This window comes from Moschus berezovskii, chromosome 12 (genome assembly GCF_049115385.1).
Source record: "Moschus berezovskii isolate FMDL1 chromosome 12, NW_MosBer_1.0, whole genome shotgun sequence".
In the NCBI taxonomy this organism is placed as follows: domain Eukaryota; kingdom Metazoa; phylum Chordata; class Mammalia; order Artiodactyla; family Moschidae; genus Moschus; species Moschus berezovskii.
Genome location: NC_142471.1, coordinates 67,114,354 through 67,134,395, shown reverse-complemented (window position 1 = coordinate 67,134,395; position 20,042 = coordinate 67,114,354). Strand labels below are relative to the sequence as shown.

General features: G+C 39.7%; 1 protein-coding gene across 1 annotated transcript in view; it reads right to left on the bottom strand.

Moving 5' to 3' along the window:
- WNT8B (Wnt family member 8B) overlaps positions 1-13,298 on the bottom strand; it is a 29,073-nt gene extending 15,775 nt beyond the window's left edge. Inside the window, exon 1 of the mRNA XM_055424874.1 lies at positions 13,234-13,298. Coding sequence (XP_055280849.1) covers positions 13,234-13,298 — 65 coding nt within the window. The remainder of the gene's footprint in view (positions 1-13,233) is intronic.
- Between the last annotated feature and the right edge of the window lie 6,744 nt (positions 13,299-20,042).

Genomic DNA, 20,042 nt, shown 5'->3' with positions numbered 1-20,042 from the left:
GTCTGATTTCTGGAGCATGTACTCCCTTACTGCTGTGCTTTTCTGCAACTCATATTTCTCTTGCTCTTATTCCCACATGCTAATTGAGGACTCCCGATCCCCGAAAATTTCTTGGTATTTCTTGGAGGTTTTAGGAGTGTTTTGCCCACAGTCATAAAAGGTTCAGTTAACTATCACCTTGTCTCTGCTGCTTTTCTATTATTCCATTGCTCTAACTCTTCTTTGGCTTCATGCCCACCAGGCACCCATATCTGCCAGGCTCTGCTTTATCTACCACCACATTCCCTGGGTACATTTTGGGGTACTGTTGCTGCTCACATTGGGCTCAACAGATGAAAAAGCAGGAACAAACAAATGTACCACACTAATGCAAGATATTAATAATTGGGAGAACTGTGCAGGGGAGAAGGGGAGCAGATAGGTGTGAATTCTGTACTCTCTGCTCTAATTTTCTGTAAACCTATAACTTCTCCTTTTAAAAGTCTATTTTTTAAATGTCAGGGCAAATATCTTTTAACCCCTTTTAGAGTTTTACTTTTCCACTTCATATCAAAACTGCTGTTTGTGTACAAGTCTTACAGGGCTTCATGAAACTGTTCTTTTGTTTTTGTTTATAACCCCCTCCTGGTCACCCTCCAACCTCCTTCACTGGACTGAAACTGAGGGGCTTACTAACAAATTCCAGTGACCAGATTTAAGAGCTGATCTTCTCAATTCTCTTCCTTTAAAGAGAATGCTGTCTTAGGAAGACTCCATAGTTACTCCTTTAGATAAACTTCTGGGGCCTGAGCCCTCCCAGTTTTCCTGATCTGCCTGCAATATGCCAAATCCAAGCAGTGATCCCAGCCTGGAGCACCTTCATACAGTGGCCCTTCCAAAGGGTGCCATCTTCGCAAGGAAATGGGAAATATTTTTAAGTATTAGACTCTGTAGTGTTCTTTCAGTACTTTTCTTGGGATCAGCGTTTAGGGATCTCGTGCAAATAGTGCTTTGCCCACTCAAGAACAGTGTGCTTAGTCTTGGCACTCTGGCCATTATTGATTCACCCACCCTGGACCACTTCCACTCCTATAACAACTCTGAAGAATTTCTGATTTTAGGGAAGACTATACCTTGGAAGCTAACAGTTTCCAGTGGCTCAAAAGCAAAGACACAGAGACTTGGATTTTAGCCAGAGAAGCAGGATGATTCCTCAATAAGACTCCAGTTGAAGCTCCAGCCCTTTCCTTGTCTTCAGATACCTGAAGACAGTGAATTTGATGAAAGCATCTCCTCAGACCTGCCCCGGCTTTACTGTTAGTCCCAGTGGAAAATGGTGTAAGCCACAGCCACGCTGCACCAGTCCCCTTAAACTGTCAGGTGGCCATAAGTGCCTGACCTGGACAGGACTTGATTCTTTCCCAACCTCCCTTCTCCTCCCGTCTGTCTTGCTTTGGTGATCTTTTAGAGGTATTCCATTAGTCTAGGACAGGGAAGTGCTGACTGTGGTGTATATAAAACTGGTAAAGTCTGAGTAAGCTTTATGGATATCATACAACACTTGTAAGATGTTAATGCTGGGGGAGGCTGGGGAAAGAGGGCATAGAACTTCCCTGTACATTTCTTTGCAACCTTCTGCAAATCTTTAATAATAATTATATAAATAATTATATAAAAATCACAACATGTATATATACATAATCTGGAGTGCCAGAGATTTGTAGAATGGACTTCATTATAGCCTTTGAAAATCAATCCAGATATATTATCTGTAGAGTGCATGAGAATCTTCTGGGGAGTTTATTAAACATGAAGGCCCACAGCTCCAGAGTCTCTTGTTGGGCAGTAGAGTATTGATGGGAGAGTGGGTAGAATCTGTATTGCTGGTGATCCTGAGAGTCAACTCTGAGAAGCACTAGTCAGGGGGAGAACAGGGAGGTGCCAACAAGCATCCCATGCCTAGGTATAATCTGAGGGCCTGGGAGACTCAAATATTGCCTCGATCTTCTGGAAAATGGCTGCTCCAACTGCAACAGTAACAAACAGGTGGACATTCTCCTTTTTGGTGTCTGGATGGAGCACCTTCTGGTTTGGGCAGTTCCCAAAGCTCTCACTGGTCCCTGTCTTGAGGGACTGAGCCTCTGACTGCACTGAGAATGAAAACCATGGATCTCCTTCCTCCCCTGCAGTTTTTTCTTGGTATCAGTGTTTTCCTGGCGATTTCAGCTGCCCTATTTATGTCCACATTCCCCATACCAAGACTGAAATATTTATTTGAGGAGAGTGGGATATGCCCACAAGGATTCTGGATCTTTACCTAGGGGCCCTCTGTCCTCTAGGAAGCATGCTAACTACTTTCACTCACAGAAGTCTTTAATGCCATAACTAGTATTCCATATTCTCAGGCCACCTCCACACTCCTGTCATTAACCCTGAAGGGAGTCTGTGACTCATGTTTTGCTTTATGCTTTTCCTACAAGCTATTTCATTCTTCAGTTCAGTTCAGTCACTCAGTCGTGTCCGACTCTTTGCGACCCCATGAATCACAACACGCCAGGCCTGTCCATCACCAACTCCCAGAGTTCACTCAAACTCATGTCCATCGAGTCGGTGATGCCATCCAGCCATCTCATTCTCTGTCGTCCCCGTCTCCTCCTGCCCCCAATCCCTCCCAGCATCAGAGTCTTTTCCAGTGAGTCAACTCGTTGCATGAGGTGGCCAAAGTATTGGAGTTTCAGCTTTAGCCTCAGTCCTTCCAATGAACACCCAGGATTGATCTCCTTTAGAATGGACTGGTTGGATCTCCTTGCAGTACAAGGGACTCTCAAGAGTCTTCTCCAACACCACAGTTCAAAAGCATCAATTCTTCGGCAATCAGCTTTCTTCACAGTCCAACTCTCACATCCATACATGACCATGGGAAAACCATAGCCTTGAGTTCACCGACTCTGTGGACATGAGTTTGAGTGAACTCTGGGAGTTGGTGATAGACAGGGAGGCCTGGCGTGCTGTGATTCACGGGGTCGCGGAGAGTCGGACACAACTGAGCAACTGAACTGAACTGAAATATGTTTTCAACTCTTGTTAAACAACCATCCATAGATACAGATATATTAGCAGTTCTGAGGCTGTGAATAACTGCTGAAGCAGAGCCTTGTGGACCTTTTTTTTTTTTTAGTTATTTCCCCATAGCTGTAATCTGCCCACAATCTAACCACAATTCAAAATTCTTTGATGTAGAGCATAAACACCCACAGCTTCCAACATTACACAGCTTTTTTCATGGGCTATCTGGCCTCCTGAATTGGCTATTCCAGAATCAGCCGGATCACCAGCAAAATTTTCCCAGGGAGCTGGTACAGGACAGGAGGGACTTTGGATCAACCCAAATACAAATGCCACAGTTTCTCTTTTAGCTCTTGGAAAGCCTCCAAGTTTGTTTGTTTGTCTTTTCGTACATAATATTTATTATCCATAGAGCCATACACTCAGATTTTCAAAGCCATTCTTCACCTGATACTATTTGAAGAAATGTACTTTATTTTACCTGCTTAGGAAGTTCTAGGGTCTTCCCAGGTGGCACTAGCAGTAAAGAACCCTCCTGCCAACGCAGAAGACTTAGGAGATTTGGATTCAATCCCAGGGTCAGGAAGATCCCCTATAGGAGGGCATGGCATCCCACTCCAGTATTCTTGCCTGGAGAATCTCATGGACAGAGGAGCCTGGTAGGCTACAGTCCATGGGGTCGCAAAGAGTTGGACATGACTGAAGCAATTTAGCATTCATGCATGCAGACATAACTAATAGAGAATGGGAACACTGCAATTTTCTAGAACTTCCTGTGTGCATGTGTGCTCCGTTGCTCATAAGTTCTAGAGCCCACCAGGCTCCCCTGTCCATGGGATTCTCCAGGCAAGAACACTGGAGTGGGTTGTCATGCCCTCCTCCAGAGGATCTTCCCAACCCAGGGATCAAACCCACATCTCTTATGTCTCCTGCATCGGCAGAAGGATTCTTTACCACTAGAGCCACCTGGGCACTCTTAGTTATATCTAATTGTGGGAAAACATTATCCAATTAGTTTTACTTATTTCTCCCTATTTGTAGGCTTTCTCCAAACTAGCGTGGCCTGTGAGGAGGTCTGTAGCCCACCACCTCGTGCTCTGAGTGGTATGGCAGTCCTCGTGAGGACACAGGCCTGATTCTGTGCAGCGCCATAGCACAGACCAGCGCAGGCCCAGGAAGGGGCACCCAGCGTGCTACCTGCAGACTTACTCATCCCTTTGCATGACCAGGACCTTGTTATTGAGCCACGTTTGTGGGCACGACTCGCTCTCCCCTCAGTACTAGAGTCCCTCCCAGGAAAGAACTCAGGATCATGCAGCAAGGCTAACAGGCCAGCCTCACTGATTGGCAAGTGTAACCAGATACACTGGAACTCCAGTGGTTAATATAGCTTCACTCTAAGTTAGGATTCCCTTTTCCCCTTCCACACACCTATTTAAAAAAAAAAAAAAAACAAGGGTCCTAAACAGAATTTTCCAGGATTTGGTGTTTTCTTCTCAATGCCCAGGACTTTCATCTCTATGCCCTCTGATCCCCTCCTTGGTTCACTCTCCCCAGAAATCCTTGAGTAACAGGTTTGGCTTCTCTTTGCCCTTTGAGGTCCACAGAGAGTCTCTGGGTCATGAAGCCCTAGTTGACCTGCTTCAGGAAGACAGTCTGATAGTAATAACTTTGGGTGAAGCCCAGGGAAGAGGAGAAGTGGTGGTAAATGAATGTAGATACAGATCTTCAGCTGGAGCTGGTGGTTTGGCACAGAGAGAGTGTAGGGGAAAGGAGGAGAAAGGTTGAGGGGAGGGTCAGACTAGCGGAGCTGCTGACAGATGCCCCAGTGAAACAACTTTCTCTTAGAATGTATGTCTCATGGCCAGGTGTTTCACCCCATGGAATTTACAAGATCCATTGGGCTGGGGAAAACCCAAGGACAGCTCTTCCTGAGCAAATTTCATTGTGACTCTAGCCTCTGCAACATCGGACCTACAGAGCACACACACAGATATATACACACACACAATTAAATACATAGAAGGCAAGCCTTACTGGTGACTGAAATAATATCTCATTGATCCAAACATTTTCATTTCGTTTGCTGATAGTAACTAAGGAGATTTGAGCTAGAAACAACTCACTGTACAATTAGAGAAAGTTAAGTTTAAAATGCAGACTTTTCTAAGAGTGACCAGCATGACTAATTCTTATACATTGTAAAGTAGAAATAATTGAAATCAGGCTCTTTCTGATTTAGTCATTGGATGGGATTAGAAAGTAGAAGGCCCAAGATATTTATAAAGTCTAGAAGGGAAGAGAAGGATTCAGGATTTCAAAGATAAGCTTCCTCCAATTTAAAAATCTGTCAGGAGGGAACAGAGGTAATATCAATGGAAAGATCTATTTCAGTGGAGAAATAGAACAGAGGCCAGATTACAGCAAGCAAACAGTTGTGAAATGAAAGCAACTAGCATAGATTCATTGAAGGAGTGTGGATGTGAGAGGAAAGAAAGGAATGATTGCGGTGAAGACTGGAGCCAAGTGAAGGTTTTTTTCAAGATCAGGAGGAAAGGAAAAAGTAACGAATGTGTAGTTTTGGCCATATCCCCGTTATCTCTTTCATGGTTTTAAACTCCCTCTCATTCTTCAAAAGGAATTCAGCTCTATAAATAATTCTCAAGCCGTTTTATATAAATGTGAATTTTCTATATTATAAAGCAGTACCCTAAATACTAGGAAAAAGTGTTATACACCACCTGGCTATAAAGAAAGAAACGTTAAACAGATGCTTCAGTTTTAACAGATGTCCTTAATGCTTGTATTAAAATCACATGTTATCTCAGATTTAGCCCTTGCCAAGTAACTACCGGCAAAGGCAAAGATAACATATAATAGCCCACAGGTGACGATGTATCATGCATCTCTGCAAAACAATCTCAGGCAGATTCCTTTCCCAGGGAAATCACAAGTTTTCAAGGGATAATCTTTTCCCTTGAAACTGGAAAGGCATTTGTATTCCAGGATATTTTATAGAGCGGTCTTTCTGTCCTCATTTCCCTCCTTCTTTATGTATTGTAGCAAACTCTGCTGAGAAACACTGAGCTACAAAAAAGCACTTCAACACTTAGCATGTAAATGAGGACTCTAACTGGGAATAAACTGAACTCATTCTCTGTTCTGTGGTCTCTAAGTGAAAGCTGCTAAGGTACAGCTCAAACCACTGTTCCCAGAAAGCCTGGGATTACAGGAACCACTTCCAGGATTGTTATGAAGGCATAAAACTTTGTTTTGTTTTATGATCTTTAATGTTGGTCCCTGTAGTATAGACTTTAGAAAATATTCATGTTCTCAGTTGCATTGATGGATCAGTCAATTGGTTTATGTCAGGACAAGGAGGAAAGTACGTATGGTAACTGTAAGAATTATCTTACAACACAATTAGGAGACCAGTTCAAGGTGGGAAAATTGACAAGCATTGACACTTTGGTACCATTTTTGTTACTTAATGGAATCTTCCCTGGTGGCTCAGAGGTTAAAGCATCTGCCTCCAATGAGGGAGACCCGGGTTTGATCCCTGGGTCAGGAAGATCCCCTGGAGGAAGGAAATAGCAACCCACTCCAGTACTCTTGCCTGGAGAATCCCGTGGATGGAGGAGCCTGGTAGGCTACAGTCCACAGGGTCACAAAGAGTCGGACACGACTGAGCGACTTCACTTTCACTTTCATTACTTAATGGAACTAAATCCAAATGGATGGTAAAAGTTTTCTTTCCTCAATCTGACCCAACTATCAATTTCTGTTGCCTTTGCTAACCAGCCACATCTCAAATAGAAATAAATTCAAATATCTGTTTGAATAAATTTTCTCTTTTCACTAATTTGTGTTCTTGATTTTCCCCCAAGGGCAGTCATATCTATATGATGTTCCCCAAAATTCACTCTAATTACTGGCTCAAGATCTCTCAGGCACAAGAATCCTTTTCCTATCCTTCTTTTGCCTATTTTGAACCATGGTAGTATTTACCATGGAAGGTTTAGACAAAGAGAAATATATGCAGTTGACAATAATACAGAAAGTATAGATGAAGCAGGATGAGCCAGAAGTTGATAACTGTTGAAGCTGAACTATGGCAGTTCATTCTATATGCTACTCTATCTTTCTAAGCAAATGTTTATAATATAGAATTAAACAACAGAATAAATAGTCTGAACAGAACCAACCATCTGTGCAGTCTAGTCTCTACCAGATGCCTTAGATTAACACGAAGAAATGCCAGACAGGATAAAATGGTTCAACTCTCACTATTTATTAGCTTGGATATTAGTATGAAATGAAATCTTCAAAGTCTGATATGGAGGGCCCGAGTAAAGCAAAAGGACTGTGATTTATGGTAGCAAAAATGAATTACAGTTTTGAATGAAGGGGAATTTCCCCTTCTGAAGGATGGTTTAAGCTTGACCTAGTAAAAGTAAGAATTTCGTTTAGGGAACTGCATAGAAAGATTGAACTATTGTCTCACTTACAGGGTCTTTTTGAGACTGCTGGCACATAGCCTCACATTGTACTGGTACCAGAGGATGCTGAAGTTGGGAAAATATCCTATTAAGAAAAGTGAATTTGAACTGGTCAGACAATAGTGGATTTAAATGATCCCCTTATGGTTTGATTTCTCTTGGTCTGGAGAAAGCTCTGATCTTAGAAGCATACAGTGAAATGATATGATCAATAACAAGAACCAACAATAAAGATTGAGAAAAACAAACCGTAAAAGTTTGGCTCATAATGAGACTAGAGAGTCTGTCCAAAGTAGACGGTAGTTTCTTTTGAGAGGCCCTCGAGTATAAGTATATTTCAAATGGGAGGCAGTGGGGAATGTTGTTTATGTGAACCAGGCTCAGAGTTCCCCCAACTATTAACCCAGCCTGATCTTTTACCTAGGAAGAAAAATCTGTTTTCTGAAAAATGAGAGTTTATCCTAAGAAAAATTGTATTGCCCTCTCTCTCTAAACTCTATGAAATCTTCTCTGCCTTTCTGATGGAAATAGGGAAGAGTTTTTTGGGTGTGTTTGGTTTAAGATCAACACTATATATTTATTCTATATGTCTCCTTGTCGTGCAATTAAATTAGGAATATTGGATAATTTGTTTTTACTATTGGCTAGTTACTTTGATAACCAAAAGACAAAAGAGCTCTAAAGATTCCCAAGTGTTTATTTAAAAACTGTTAAATGAAAAATGATGAAACAGAGGATACCCATAATCATCCTTGGACTCCTGGAAATTCTAACAGATGCTACAAATATATGTCTTTATTCTTAGGATAATATAGTCAGAACTAGCTTCCTTATGTTGCAAGTAAACTTTTAACGTCAGAGGCAGTACAGATAGCACAGAAGTTTTTGCACTGATCTCCATACAAACACAAACCTGCTATCTTGAAAAGAACAGGTAATTTGAGTTTTGGGACAAAAACCAGTACTTCATATATCTAATCCAAATCAAGAGGTAGAAGATAGTTTTCAGTGAGATGAAAGGAATGAAATAAAAGTGCATTCTATGGATAATTACTGTAAGAGACAATTTAAATAAGCTTACAGAAGAAATGCTTTTAAAAATAAAAATATTAGCCAGGTATAAGCTTTTGTTTCTCAGTGCCAGACTTCTGCATGTTTGTCAGACTAAACTTAATATCATTAAAAATTCCCAGAAGAATTGGAGTGCCAGACAGAGAAAAAGTCTGGCCATAGTATGAAGGCGCACGGTCCAGTATGCTGGCTACTGAGCTACAAATCATGGGCAGAGGAAACAAAGCAGTCCTGTCTGACACAGGATGGTTTAGTGGCTCAGCGTAGCAAGTGATGTTGAGTCAAATTCCTGTCTCACTACTAACAAGCTATGTGTCTTTGGCGAAGTTACAGAGTGAATGCTCACTAACTATTGGTTCATATCATTATTATTCCTGAGTATAGATTGTGTCCCAAGACAAATCTGGGACAAAGCCAAAGCTAATCATAAGTTCCCCTTTCTCAGGAGCCTATAGCTATACAGCCGTAAGAACTTCAGTAAGCCAGGCAACTTTCTATTTTTAAACTACAAAATATGAAAAATGGAGGCAGAGGTAGCTAATTCAATCTAGGAAAACTTCCTGGAGGAAGGAATACCTGAGCTAAGTCTTTAAGGATGAGTAGATGGCAAGGCTCTGGTGGAATCATTGGAATCTTTTAGCCAAAAGCCCATTTCATCCAAATGTGAGCAAATGAAATCCTTTAGAAATTCCCTGATTTATAATAATAATAATCAGCCAGCAGATTAAGAGAAATTGATTAGATGAGTTGGATAAAAAAAAAAGTAAATGGAATCCAGGAAAAATGGATTTTATTAATAGTCCCGGAGATAATAGCATTACCCAATATAGAGTAGCATTAAACCAATTGTCCCAGCTGGGAAAAAGGGGAAAAAGTAAACTCTTTTCATGGAAAAGAGAGGGTTTGGTTTGAAATCTCTTTTCTTCCAACCCTTTTTAAAAATACCCCAATTTGCTTATTATTATTGTTGTTTAGTCACTATGTCATGTCTGACTCTTTGTGACCCCATGGACTGTAGTCTACCAGGCTCCTCTGTCCATGGGACTTCCAAGGCAAGAATACCAGAGTGGGTTGCCATTTCCTTCTCCAGGGGATCTTCCCAACCCAGAGATCGAACACTGGTCTTCTGCATTGGCAGGCAAATTCTTTACCACTGAGCCACCAGGAAAGCCCAGTTTTCTTTCTATAATGTCATAAAAAGAAGATCTTTCTTTGTATCATATTATCATCCACACACACAAAAATGAAGATGTATCATAGAGCATTGTCATCATCGCTTCTACAAACTGGTTTTGTAAGAAAGGTCTGTGTCCTCCAGACCTCATAGCCTTTGTAAATAATAATAGTTATTATATTAATATTATTATGTGTGGCAAGAGATACAGAGACTCTGAAAGAAACAATGCATGGCTCCACTGTTGAGAAATCAATGACAAAATGGAAATTAAATTTCAGTAATCATGTCACAAGCCCTTAGAAGGACTTCCTACTGTGCAGCTGCCAACCTAATCCACCTCCAAGTTACTCCACAAACCTCAAGCCATTTTTTTAAAATGGGCTATAAACTTTTTTTTATTGAGCAGGGAAGCTATTAGGTATGTGACTCTTTCATATTGGCATATTATTTTCCAGATTCCAAAGCAATTTCACACACCTTACTTTTTATGTCCCCAACTTTGAAAATCCCCAACCTCTGTGGGGATGGGAATCCTCTTAGTTTGACGAAATGGAATGGATTCTCACCTGATCGCACCTGTTCTTTTCATATCTATCAGTGGGAAGAACTCAACAAAAACTTAATATGCAACAAATCACCATGAACTCATTTTTAAATGAGTGTGTGTTTTATTATCCATAATTTATTTGAAAAATAGTTTCACATACATGAAAAAAATAATAAACTATAGATGATGTTCGGTGAGAATATGGACTCAAGCCTGCCTTCCCCAACACACACGCATAATCTCAAATTAGGGGTTTTGCATGTCATTATCAGATGAAATTTCAAGAGCCATAGAAAGGTTACCAAAAAAAATGCACCTGCAGAGAACCAAGGAATTATATATATTTCAAAGCTGCCTTGAAACCCTAAGTTTTCAGATAAATTCTTTCTCTACTGCAGAAAAGAGACTGACCCTGTTTATCTCCTTTGTAAAGAAGGATAAGTAGTTAAAAATCTCCCTTAAAGCATGAGGGCAGAGCCAGGGCTAACATCTACGTCCCGGTCCATCTTTCTGATTTGGTGATTGAGTGGAGCAGAAAGAAAGAGAAGTGGATAGTACTGAGCAAGACCTAGGATCATTATGAGACATCATTTGGAGTAAAATGAAGGTAAAAGTTAAGAAAAAACATGTTCTAGGCCTGTTCACTCCAGATAAATACAAGTATTGGAAGTGAAAAGTCAAATTGGCTTATCTCTGGCCATCATTATAACCATCACCATCTGCTTGGCTGTGTCATGCGCTCATACATTCCCCTTCTCTCTCTCTCTCTGTTAAGCCATTAGGATTAAGACAAATTCAAAGAAAAGATTTTTCTCAATTTACTAAAGAAAATTATTCTCAAAGAAGTCCCAACAAGAAGGAACAGTGGATGGAGAATGGTTTTTTTTCCTCCTAATTATCTTGCACTGAGATATCTAGTAAAACTGCAGATTGTAGGTGAATGTCATCTTTATTCTCTTCTTTTCAAGCTCAAGAATTTCTGTTGATAGGCTCCTTTAGACAGCAATTTCAGGAAAGCCTACAATTGAACAGCCAAGCAGAAATTGTGGTTCTCTATTTGTTAAATGCTTTTGGGATCCTTACATAAAAGGTTGATAATGAAGTATTAAGAGAAACTCTGAAAGGCTGCGGTTGGTCAAATTTCTCTGCATGGCACAAAGGGAAGGATGACCTTATGTAAAACCCTGATAGTTCCATTATAAGAATAATCAAGATTTAATGTGAAGCTTAAAAATCACTTTCAAATGCTACCCAAATCAGACTCTTGGCAAACTATAAATGTTGCATTCAAATTGGGGCTTATAGGGGAAAGGCAATTAAAATCTAATTGCATTATACAGGAGATTTGTACATTTTCTCCTCAAAGTCAGGCGAGGCAAGAAGGGGTTCTTAAACCCTGTTTTTAAATTAGAACTTTCTTTCACATCTCTTTTTTTCTTGTCTCTTTTTGAATCCAGACACTTGAATTTGGACAGACAAGCAACCCAGCCACCTTTCAGTGTGGCTGTGTCAGTATTGGAATGAAATGAACATGACCCTCTCCAGCAGGGAAGGAACACACAGTAAAGGTATTTTTATAGAACAATTCTTCACACTGCCCTGGTGACTGGGGAAAGGAATCTCGTGTTTCTATTTTGCTGATACTGAATCAGCTGAAGAATACCATGAACGTCAGTAGAAATGCTCTGAACTAGTCTCCTCTCCCTTTTGTTTTTTTGTTCTCACAAAGGAGAGAGAAGACAGATTTTTTTTTAACATGACATATTTAATTAAAATGCCAATTAAAAACTGACCAGTTATTTGGTGGTTCAGTTCATAATCATCGATGTTGCAAATTATTGTGTTAGCTTGCAAATTGTTGTACTCATTTGACACACTTCTGATCGACTCTCTAATAAAGATGGCTTTACTCATTTAAAATTAGAGTACACTCTCAACCAGCACAGGAAGCTGATTTTAGCAATGAAATTCCTATTTTTGTTTTCTCAATAGTTTATGCAGCAATTGGATTTATATCTTGGTTACATAGATGGGCAAAGCTAAAACTGATAAAGAGAGAAACTGAGTTTATATTTTAATTGGGGAGAAATTCCAAACACTCGCGACATGTATCTCCGAGGTCTTTCTTCTGTATGTTATTGCATACTTGCTTGTTAACATTTCCTTATATAGATATTTATATGGTTTCCAAGAGCTAAATGAAAAGGATGATAATATCATCTATGATTTGTGTAATGGTTTATAGATTACAAAGCATTTTCAGACACATTTTCTCATTTTCTGAGCAATTTAGCAATATGTGTAAATGGAATAAATTAAATACATTTGTAGAGAAGTTTATGTTTCTAAAACAGTTTATTTCAAACATGTTTGTTAACCTAGTACCAACTCAGTAGCTTGAGTAAATTTTTCAGTGTCTAGGAAGTGTCGATATGAGCAGTTACTTAGAATATTCTGAAAAAAATATTTCAGTCAGAAAGTGCAAAATAAGGTTCCATTGAATTTTGTCTTGCGCCTCCACCTCAAAGATCAGATTCAGCTTACAGTAGATCTTGCTCTGAACCACCTCTTCTTCACCACAATGCTGACATCAGAATTTGGTAAAAAGGGTTACTGTCCATTTCCCCCCAAATGACTTGAATATATGTGGTCCAGCAGTTTACAAAAGTAAGAACCCCCCATCTTATAATCCATTCCTATATTGCCAAGAATCTTAAAGATTTACTAAAACCGACCGTAAATTTAGAGAGAGTCCTACTCCGTGGAACAATTCTTTTTTTCCCTAGGAGAGATCCCAAGGCTTCCTACAGTTCTGGAAATGAAAATAAGCTCTCTCCAATAGATTACACACAATTACCTATTCTCAGTTCCAGGTAAGAGTCCAGGTTACTTACCAGGTATGGCTGAGTTGGAAGATACAGGTGAAAAGAAAGATGCACACAGAAGACTTCACAAGCATCCTAATCCTTTGGAGTAATAAGGATAGAAAATTCTAAACTTTGGGAGACAGAGAGGTAAGACGGAAAAGTATTCTCCTCAGTGGTAGTGGGGTGGAATTCCCCTCAACCCCCAACTTCCTTGGTGTGTAAGTGATCCCAAACAGAGTTAAGGGGAGGTGAAATGGAGCTGCCAAACTTCCAAAGAAGAGATTATCTCCTTAATTAAAGTTTTTTTTCCTCCCTAAGTCCTTCAGCCAATCAGAACTCAAGTGCCAGAGAAAGATTGATTCGATCAAAAGAACACTCCAGGATCCTCTCCCAGACAAATGCAGAAGAAGGGGACGAGGAAAAGGGGACAAAGAGAGGAACGCAGAGAAAGAGGACAAAGAAAAGCGGGGGAGAAAAGGGACATAGCAAATCCCCTCCACACAATCACTGCATGGACTCTTTCTCCTCCCTCTGCCTCCCCCACCCAGGCATACTCACCGCAGACACAGACACACGGAGAGGGGAGCCTGGTCCCCAAAGGGATTTAGAAGGAACTGTGTTTTCCCAACTGTACTTTGTAGGGCTTTGAGACTTCATTTGCATTCCGTGTAGCTTTCTTCAGAGAAAAATATACCATGTACCGGGTGAACCTCAGCCCTCTGATTTGAGCATGCAGGGATATGACTCAACTCTGTATTCTTCAAGTTAGAATGAAGCTTAGGCAACTTTAGGAGCCTGTTGGTTTCTTCCTTTCAACTTTTCCATTAAACACTTACTTGTTGAACACATTACTTTCTCAACCCAACACTAAATATTATGGACATTTTTTAAAACCAAAATAAGATTTCTGCCCTAAAGGCACCTAGTAAGATGATAATACAAGAATGTCATTTAATAAGGTATTAAATCACTACAAACTGAGTATAAATCATGTAAGGCTCTTTTGGGGAAGGTTTTCTGAAGAAGGTAGGATTTGAGCTTCAAAGAAAGGATGAGATTTCAAAAGGTAACCAAGTCCCTAAGGTGAAGCCAAGAGGGTACCCACGCTTCTTGTTCTCACATCTCAGAGCTGCTTTCCCTTCTGTTCCACTTAGGAAGGAAGGGTCACCTGAGTCACAGCACAGGAACCCAAAGGGCCCCCAACACACTTCCATGTGGTCACATCTGCTTCAGCGTCTGCATCACCTTTCCTCAGGGCTCCCCAGAAACAATGGTCTGTCTTTGTTTTCTTTCCTTCATCTTTATTTCTCTTGCTTCAGAACCCTCTCTGGCCAGATCTACACTGGCAAAGGGAACTGAAAATAAAGAATTATTAAATCCATTCATTATTGGATTATTCAGGCCAGAAAATATAGGACTCTTGAATTGAATATTTTGACCATGAACTTTGTTGTCCATTTTGAATCTTCCAGATCTTTATTTGAGATCACTTAAAATAAGGGATCTCAGTGAGATAAGCTCAGTCAGTTGTGACCCCCACACAGCTTTAGGTCCTTCACACTCTCTTTTTTTCTCCTAGGCTTTATTGAAGTATAATTAACAAATGAAAATTGTATATACTTAAGGTGTCCAATATGATAGTTTGATATATGTCTGTATTGTGAAATGATTACCACAATCAAGTTAATTCATACATCCATCACCTCACATGGTAACAGTGTGTGTGTGTGTGTGTGTTTGTGAGAGATGAGAGCACTGAATATCTACTCCCTTAGCAAATTTCAAGTGTACAATACAGTATTATTAATTATAGTTACTATGCTCTACATTAGATCTCTAGAACTTGTTCATCTTGTAACTGAAAGTTTGTACCCTTTGTAGATCTTTCTCTCTTTCATCTTTCAGAAAGGGAGCCTCAGAGTCTGTTTAAGTCTGTTTAAGTCTGTTTATGTATAATCCATGGGAAAACAAGGCACGGCGACTCATGAATTTCAGTCCTAACTTCTTCCCTGACAACAGGGACACAGTACTCTACAGTTACTTGACTAGGAAATTCCCAGGGGAGGGAAAAACTTGTAGGAAGTAGAACAGACTTGGGTGACTTTTCTGTGAAGAGGGAGACCTGGTTTAAAACAAGTTTTTTGATGTGCTCTCCCATTCCCTCAGAATTTTTTCCCACAAAGTAAAGATTTCATACCCATATTGTTTTGAACAAGGCTAATGCCTTCTCATTGTGAATACTTAAGCCTAACAGAAACATATGAAGTAGAGAGCACACGTGCCCTTGCTGAACTGCCTTCTCCCTACTCCAGGATAATAACTAGATTTTGGATGGTGTTTTGGGTTTTTAAATAAATATATATATAGTTCATATATATATATATACATGTATATTAACATTTTTCACAAAAATTAGATTATATAGATTACATTTTGCAAGTTGCTTTCCTCTTTAATATTATACAGCTCCCTATGCTAGGGCCTAAAGACCTCTCGCTTATTTTAAGACCATGATAATATAAATTGTCATCACTCTTACTTTGCTGAATCTTTGGGTTGTTTTCTAGCAAAGAAACCAGAGGCTTTTTGATTTATTTCAATTTGGAGTTAAGGAGCCCAGCAGGCTACCGTCCATAGAGTCACAAAGAGTCGGACATGACGGAAGCGACTTAGCACAGCCGCACACAATGCTGTTTTAATCACTTTGATACTGGAAAAAGGAGTTATCTCAATATCTGAGGTATAATGGATTATACATAAAGTTATGAGTTTCACATTACTTTTGTGTTTGTGCTCAACTTTTTAATCTTCTTTTCTTAAGTCATTCTGTAAGTTGATCTGATACATGCTGATTTGAAACATTGCAAGATGATTACCATTAAGGTGTTAGTGCTTTATCAGGTCACATAATTATCATTTCTTTTTTATTGTGAGAACAAATTTTAGTCTTTTAGCAACTTTGAGGTTTATGTTACCTTCTTAATCTCCTCTCATCTTCTCCAAATTCTAGGTTTGGAGTTTCCACTTGATGTCCTCAAATCAGGGGTCTGAGTTAAAAATGAACAACATTTGCATTATTCCTCTAAAAATGAAATATACTGCATTATTCCATAACTTTTCAATATGATAGATATTTGAAAATAAGATGTTCTTAGGTTTCCTGGAATTTTATAGCAGCACCTGACATATTGAAGCTTCTTAATTTCCTTCAATTCTAGCTTATTGTCTGAAGACATTTGTTTGATAATATTCTTTTAAACCTAAAAACGTGGAAATTAAGGCATATACAAAAAAATATATAATGAGTATTCTAAATGATATGAACTGTACAAATGATTGCTATTAATGTCCTGACGCTCTGCTGTATTGTTTAATCCCTATTTAAAACTTTGACATTGGCACACTTGCTTTGTGTAAGACCATGCATCATGAGGAGAGAGGAAGCATTCACCACACTGATGGTCTTCTGGGAGAAACAGACTTGCAGACTTAGACTCAGAAGTGCTAAGGGAAAGATTGGTATAAAGTGCTGTGGCAGCCTAGAGGCCATCTCTGTACAGGAACAGGAGAGAGAGGTAGGAAGACTTCCTAGAATATACAAAGACTTGTGTAGGTCTTAAAAAAATGAACGAGTTCATCAGTAGTGACTGAGAGTAAGGGGGTTCCATAGAGAAGAAATATCAGAAGGCATTGCAGATCTGTGAAGCAACAAGGTACGTGTGGAGAACTATAATTAGTCTGTTTGGCTGAAGTGTTTGTGACATGAAGCTAGAAGGAAAGGCAGAGACATTTGGCAGGATGCAGGTGAGGAAGGGCCTTGTGCTAAGAGTTTGGGTTTTATCATGAAGGCAACTAGAACCCATCAAAGGGGGTTAAGCAGATGTGTGACATGAAATGCGTATATCAGAAAGATTATTTGGGGGCAGTGATGAAAGATGGCTTGGCTGAAACTAGAGGCAGAGACAATTTAGGGCCAGCTGAAGAAATCCAGGTGAGAAGGGACAAAGACTGAACTATCACACTGATTAAAAGAGGATGGAATTAGATCGCCATTAATATAACAGAGACTTCCATGAGTGCATATTTGCTTAGCACCTCATACTCATTAAGTATTCAAGATTCATTTGTCAATATTTACTCTGTTGTTCTCCACAGTATTTTTAAAAATCAATTATCAAGGTTGATCTGAAGACAATTCATATGTAAGTAAAACCATCTTCTTAGATATAACCTGCCATCCAAAATAAAAAAAAACCCTCTCTATAATCAAAACTAGAAATAGAAATATTTTCAATATCAGTTCAGTTCAGTCACTCAGTCGTGTCCGACTCTTTGTGACCCCATGAATCACAGCACACCAGGCCTCCCTGTCTTTCACCAACTCCCGGAGTTCACTCAAACTCATGTCCATTGAGTCAGTGATGCCATCCAGCTATCTCATCCTCTATTGTCCCCTTCTCCTCCCACCCCCAATCTCTCCCAGCATCAGAGTCTTTTCCAGTGAGTCAACTCTTCGCATGAGGTGGCCAAAGTATTGGAGTTTCAGCTTTAGCATCAGTCCTTCCAATGAACACCCAGGACTGATCTCCTTTAGAATGGACTGGTTGGATCTCCTTGCAGTCCAAGGGATTCTCAAGAGTCTTCTCCAGCACCACAGTTCAAAAGCATCAATTCTTCGGCACTCAGCTTTTTTCACACCCCAGCTGAGCCAGCCACATTTCCTTCCCTGGAAATTTGGAAGACAGAGAGGAAAGAGTACCTCTGTCAAGTTGAACTTCTCAGTGTCTCCTGAATAGTCCTTTTATTTTTTCCCAAAATGAGAAGAATGCTGAGAACAGAAAGGAAAACCATGGGATAACAAAATGCTTTCTAAAGCAGATGACTTAGAGAATCTAGAAATGCTGTAATAGCTTGTAGGTGGCTTCACTGGTGGCTCAGCAATAAAGAATCCATCTGCAATGCAACAGACTCAGGAGACACGAGTTCGATCCCTGAGTTGGGAAGATTCCCTGGAGAAGGAAATGGCAACCCGTGGACAGAGGAGCCTAGTGGGCTACAATCCATGGGGCTGCAAAGAGTCAGACACAACCTAGCAACTAAATAACAATAGCTTGTAGGCGCATCACTCCAGTCTCTGCTTGTGTCCTTCTATGGTGCTCTCCCTGTGTATCTGCTTCTCTGTGTCTCTTCTCCTCTTCTTATGAGGATACCAGCTGTTAGATTAAGAGCCCACCCTACCCCAGAAGACCTCATCTTAACTAACTACATTGGCAATGATCTTATTTCCAAATAAGGTCACATTCTGAGGTACTCAGGATTATGACTTCAAAATATCTTTAAAGGATCACAGTTGAGCCTATCACACATGATTCCAACAAGCCTCCAACTCTTATTCAAATGTATAATCTCATATTTAACTCTTTGGACTCTTTCACTTGGGTGATCAAATCCCACGTATCAGATGAGGGAAAGTTCTATGACTCTCAGTTCAGTTCAGTTCAGTCGCTCAGTCGTGTCTGACTCTTTGCGACCCCATGAATCACAGCACGCCAGGCCTCCCTGTCCATCACCAACTCCCGGAGTTCACTCAAACTCATGTCCATTGAGTCGGTGATGCCATCCAGCCATCTCATTCTCTGTGACTCTAGAGCCTGCATTTTTCATATTGAGCCTTTGAGCCATTTTTCTCATTGCACCTTTTGGTTTATTTTGAAAACTCTTCATTTCTTTGCCAGAGGGATATATACTTGACTGATGGAGGGAGAGTAAAATTAATGGCTTAACTCTTGTGTAAATAGATTTGTAATTAATAAGCACCACATCTCACTTATCTGTTGTAGCTGATGATACCCAGCTAAGAGCTTCTCCGGGATTCTGACAAACTGGTTAGTGCCCTTGGCTGTATCCCTCTCTCCATACTCTGGGCAGTAACTTCCTCTTACTGGCTTCATTAATTTCCCTTTCTTTATCCATTCTCTAACTTCCAAATATTGGTTGAAATCTTTCCTTTGCTTATAGACTCCCTCTGTATTTGTACCATTTATGTGTATTTCTCTGTCATAATTTTTTTAACCCAAACTTTAAACTTTTTATATCAGTGAATAGCTGATTAACAATGTAGTTTCAGGTGGACAGCAAAGGGACTCAGCCATACATATTCATGTATCCATTCTCCTCCAAACCCCTCTCCCATTCAGGCTGCCACATAACACTGAGCAGAGTTCCACGTGCTATACAATAAGTCTTGTTGGTTATCTATTTCAAATGTAGCACTGTGTCCATGACCTTCCCAAAGTCCCTAACTATCTCTTCTCCCTGGCAACCACAAGTTCTCTGTCACCATTTTAATGGAGTGTGGTGCCAATAGGGAATGGGGAAAACTATGTGTTCACAGCTATCTAAAACTTGTGTATATACATACTTAGTTTTCTGGTAGATACTACCAAATTGCTTTTCCTTTTCAATATTTGTATTTCTCAATTATTTTTCTTATTTTATTGCTTTGACTAAGCTTGAATATAATGTTGATAGTAGTCGTTTTTATCTTATTCTATACAGGTGGAAATGCTGCTAAATATTTCATCATTAAATATGATTTTTGTTGTAGATTAGTATCCTTCATGAGACTGAGAAATTTTCTTAATATTTCTGCTGAGTTTTAAAAAATCTATTATGGGCTTTGATCTTATTAAATTATCTTGGTGGTATCTATTGAGATGATAGGTTTTCCTCCTTTACTATGTTAATGTAGTGAATTATATCAACATAGTTCCTAATTCAAAATCATTCATAGATTTCTGGGATGAAAGATTCTGGTTCATGATGTATTATTACTT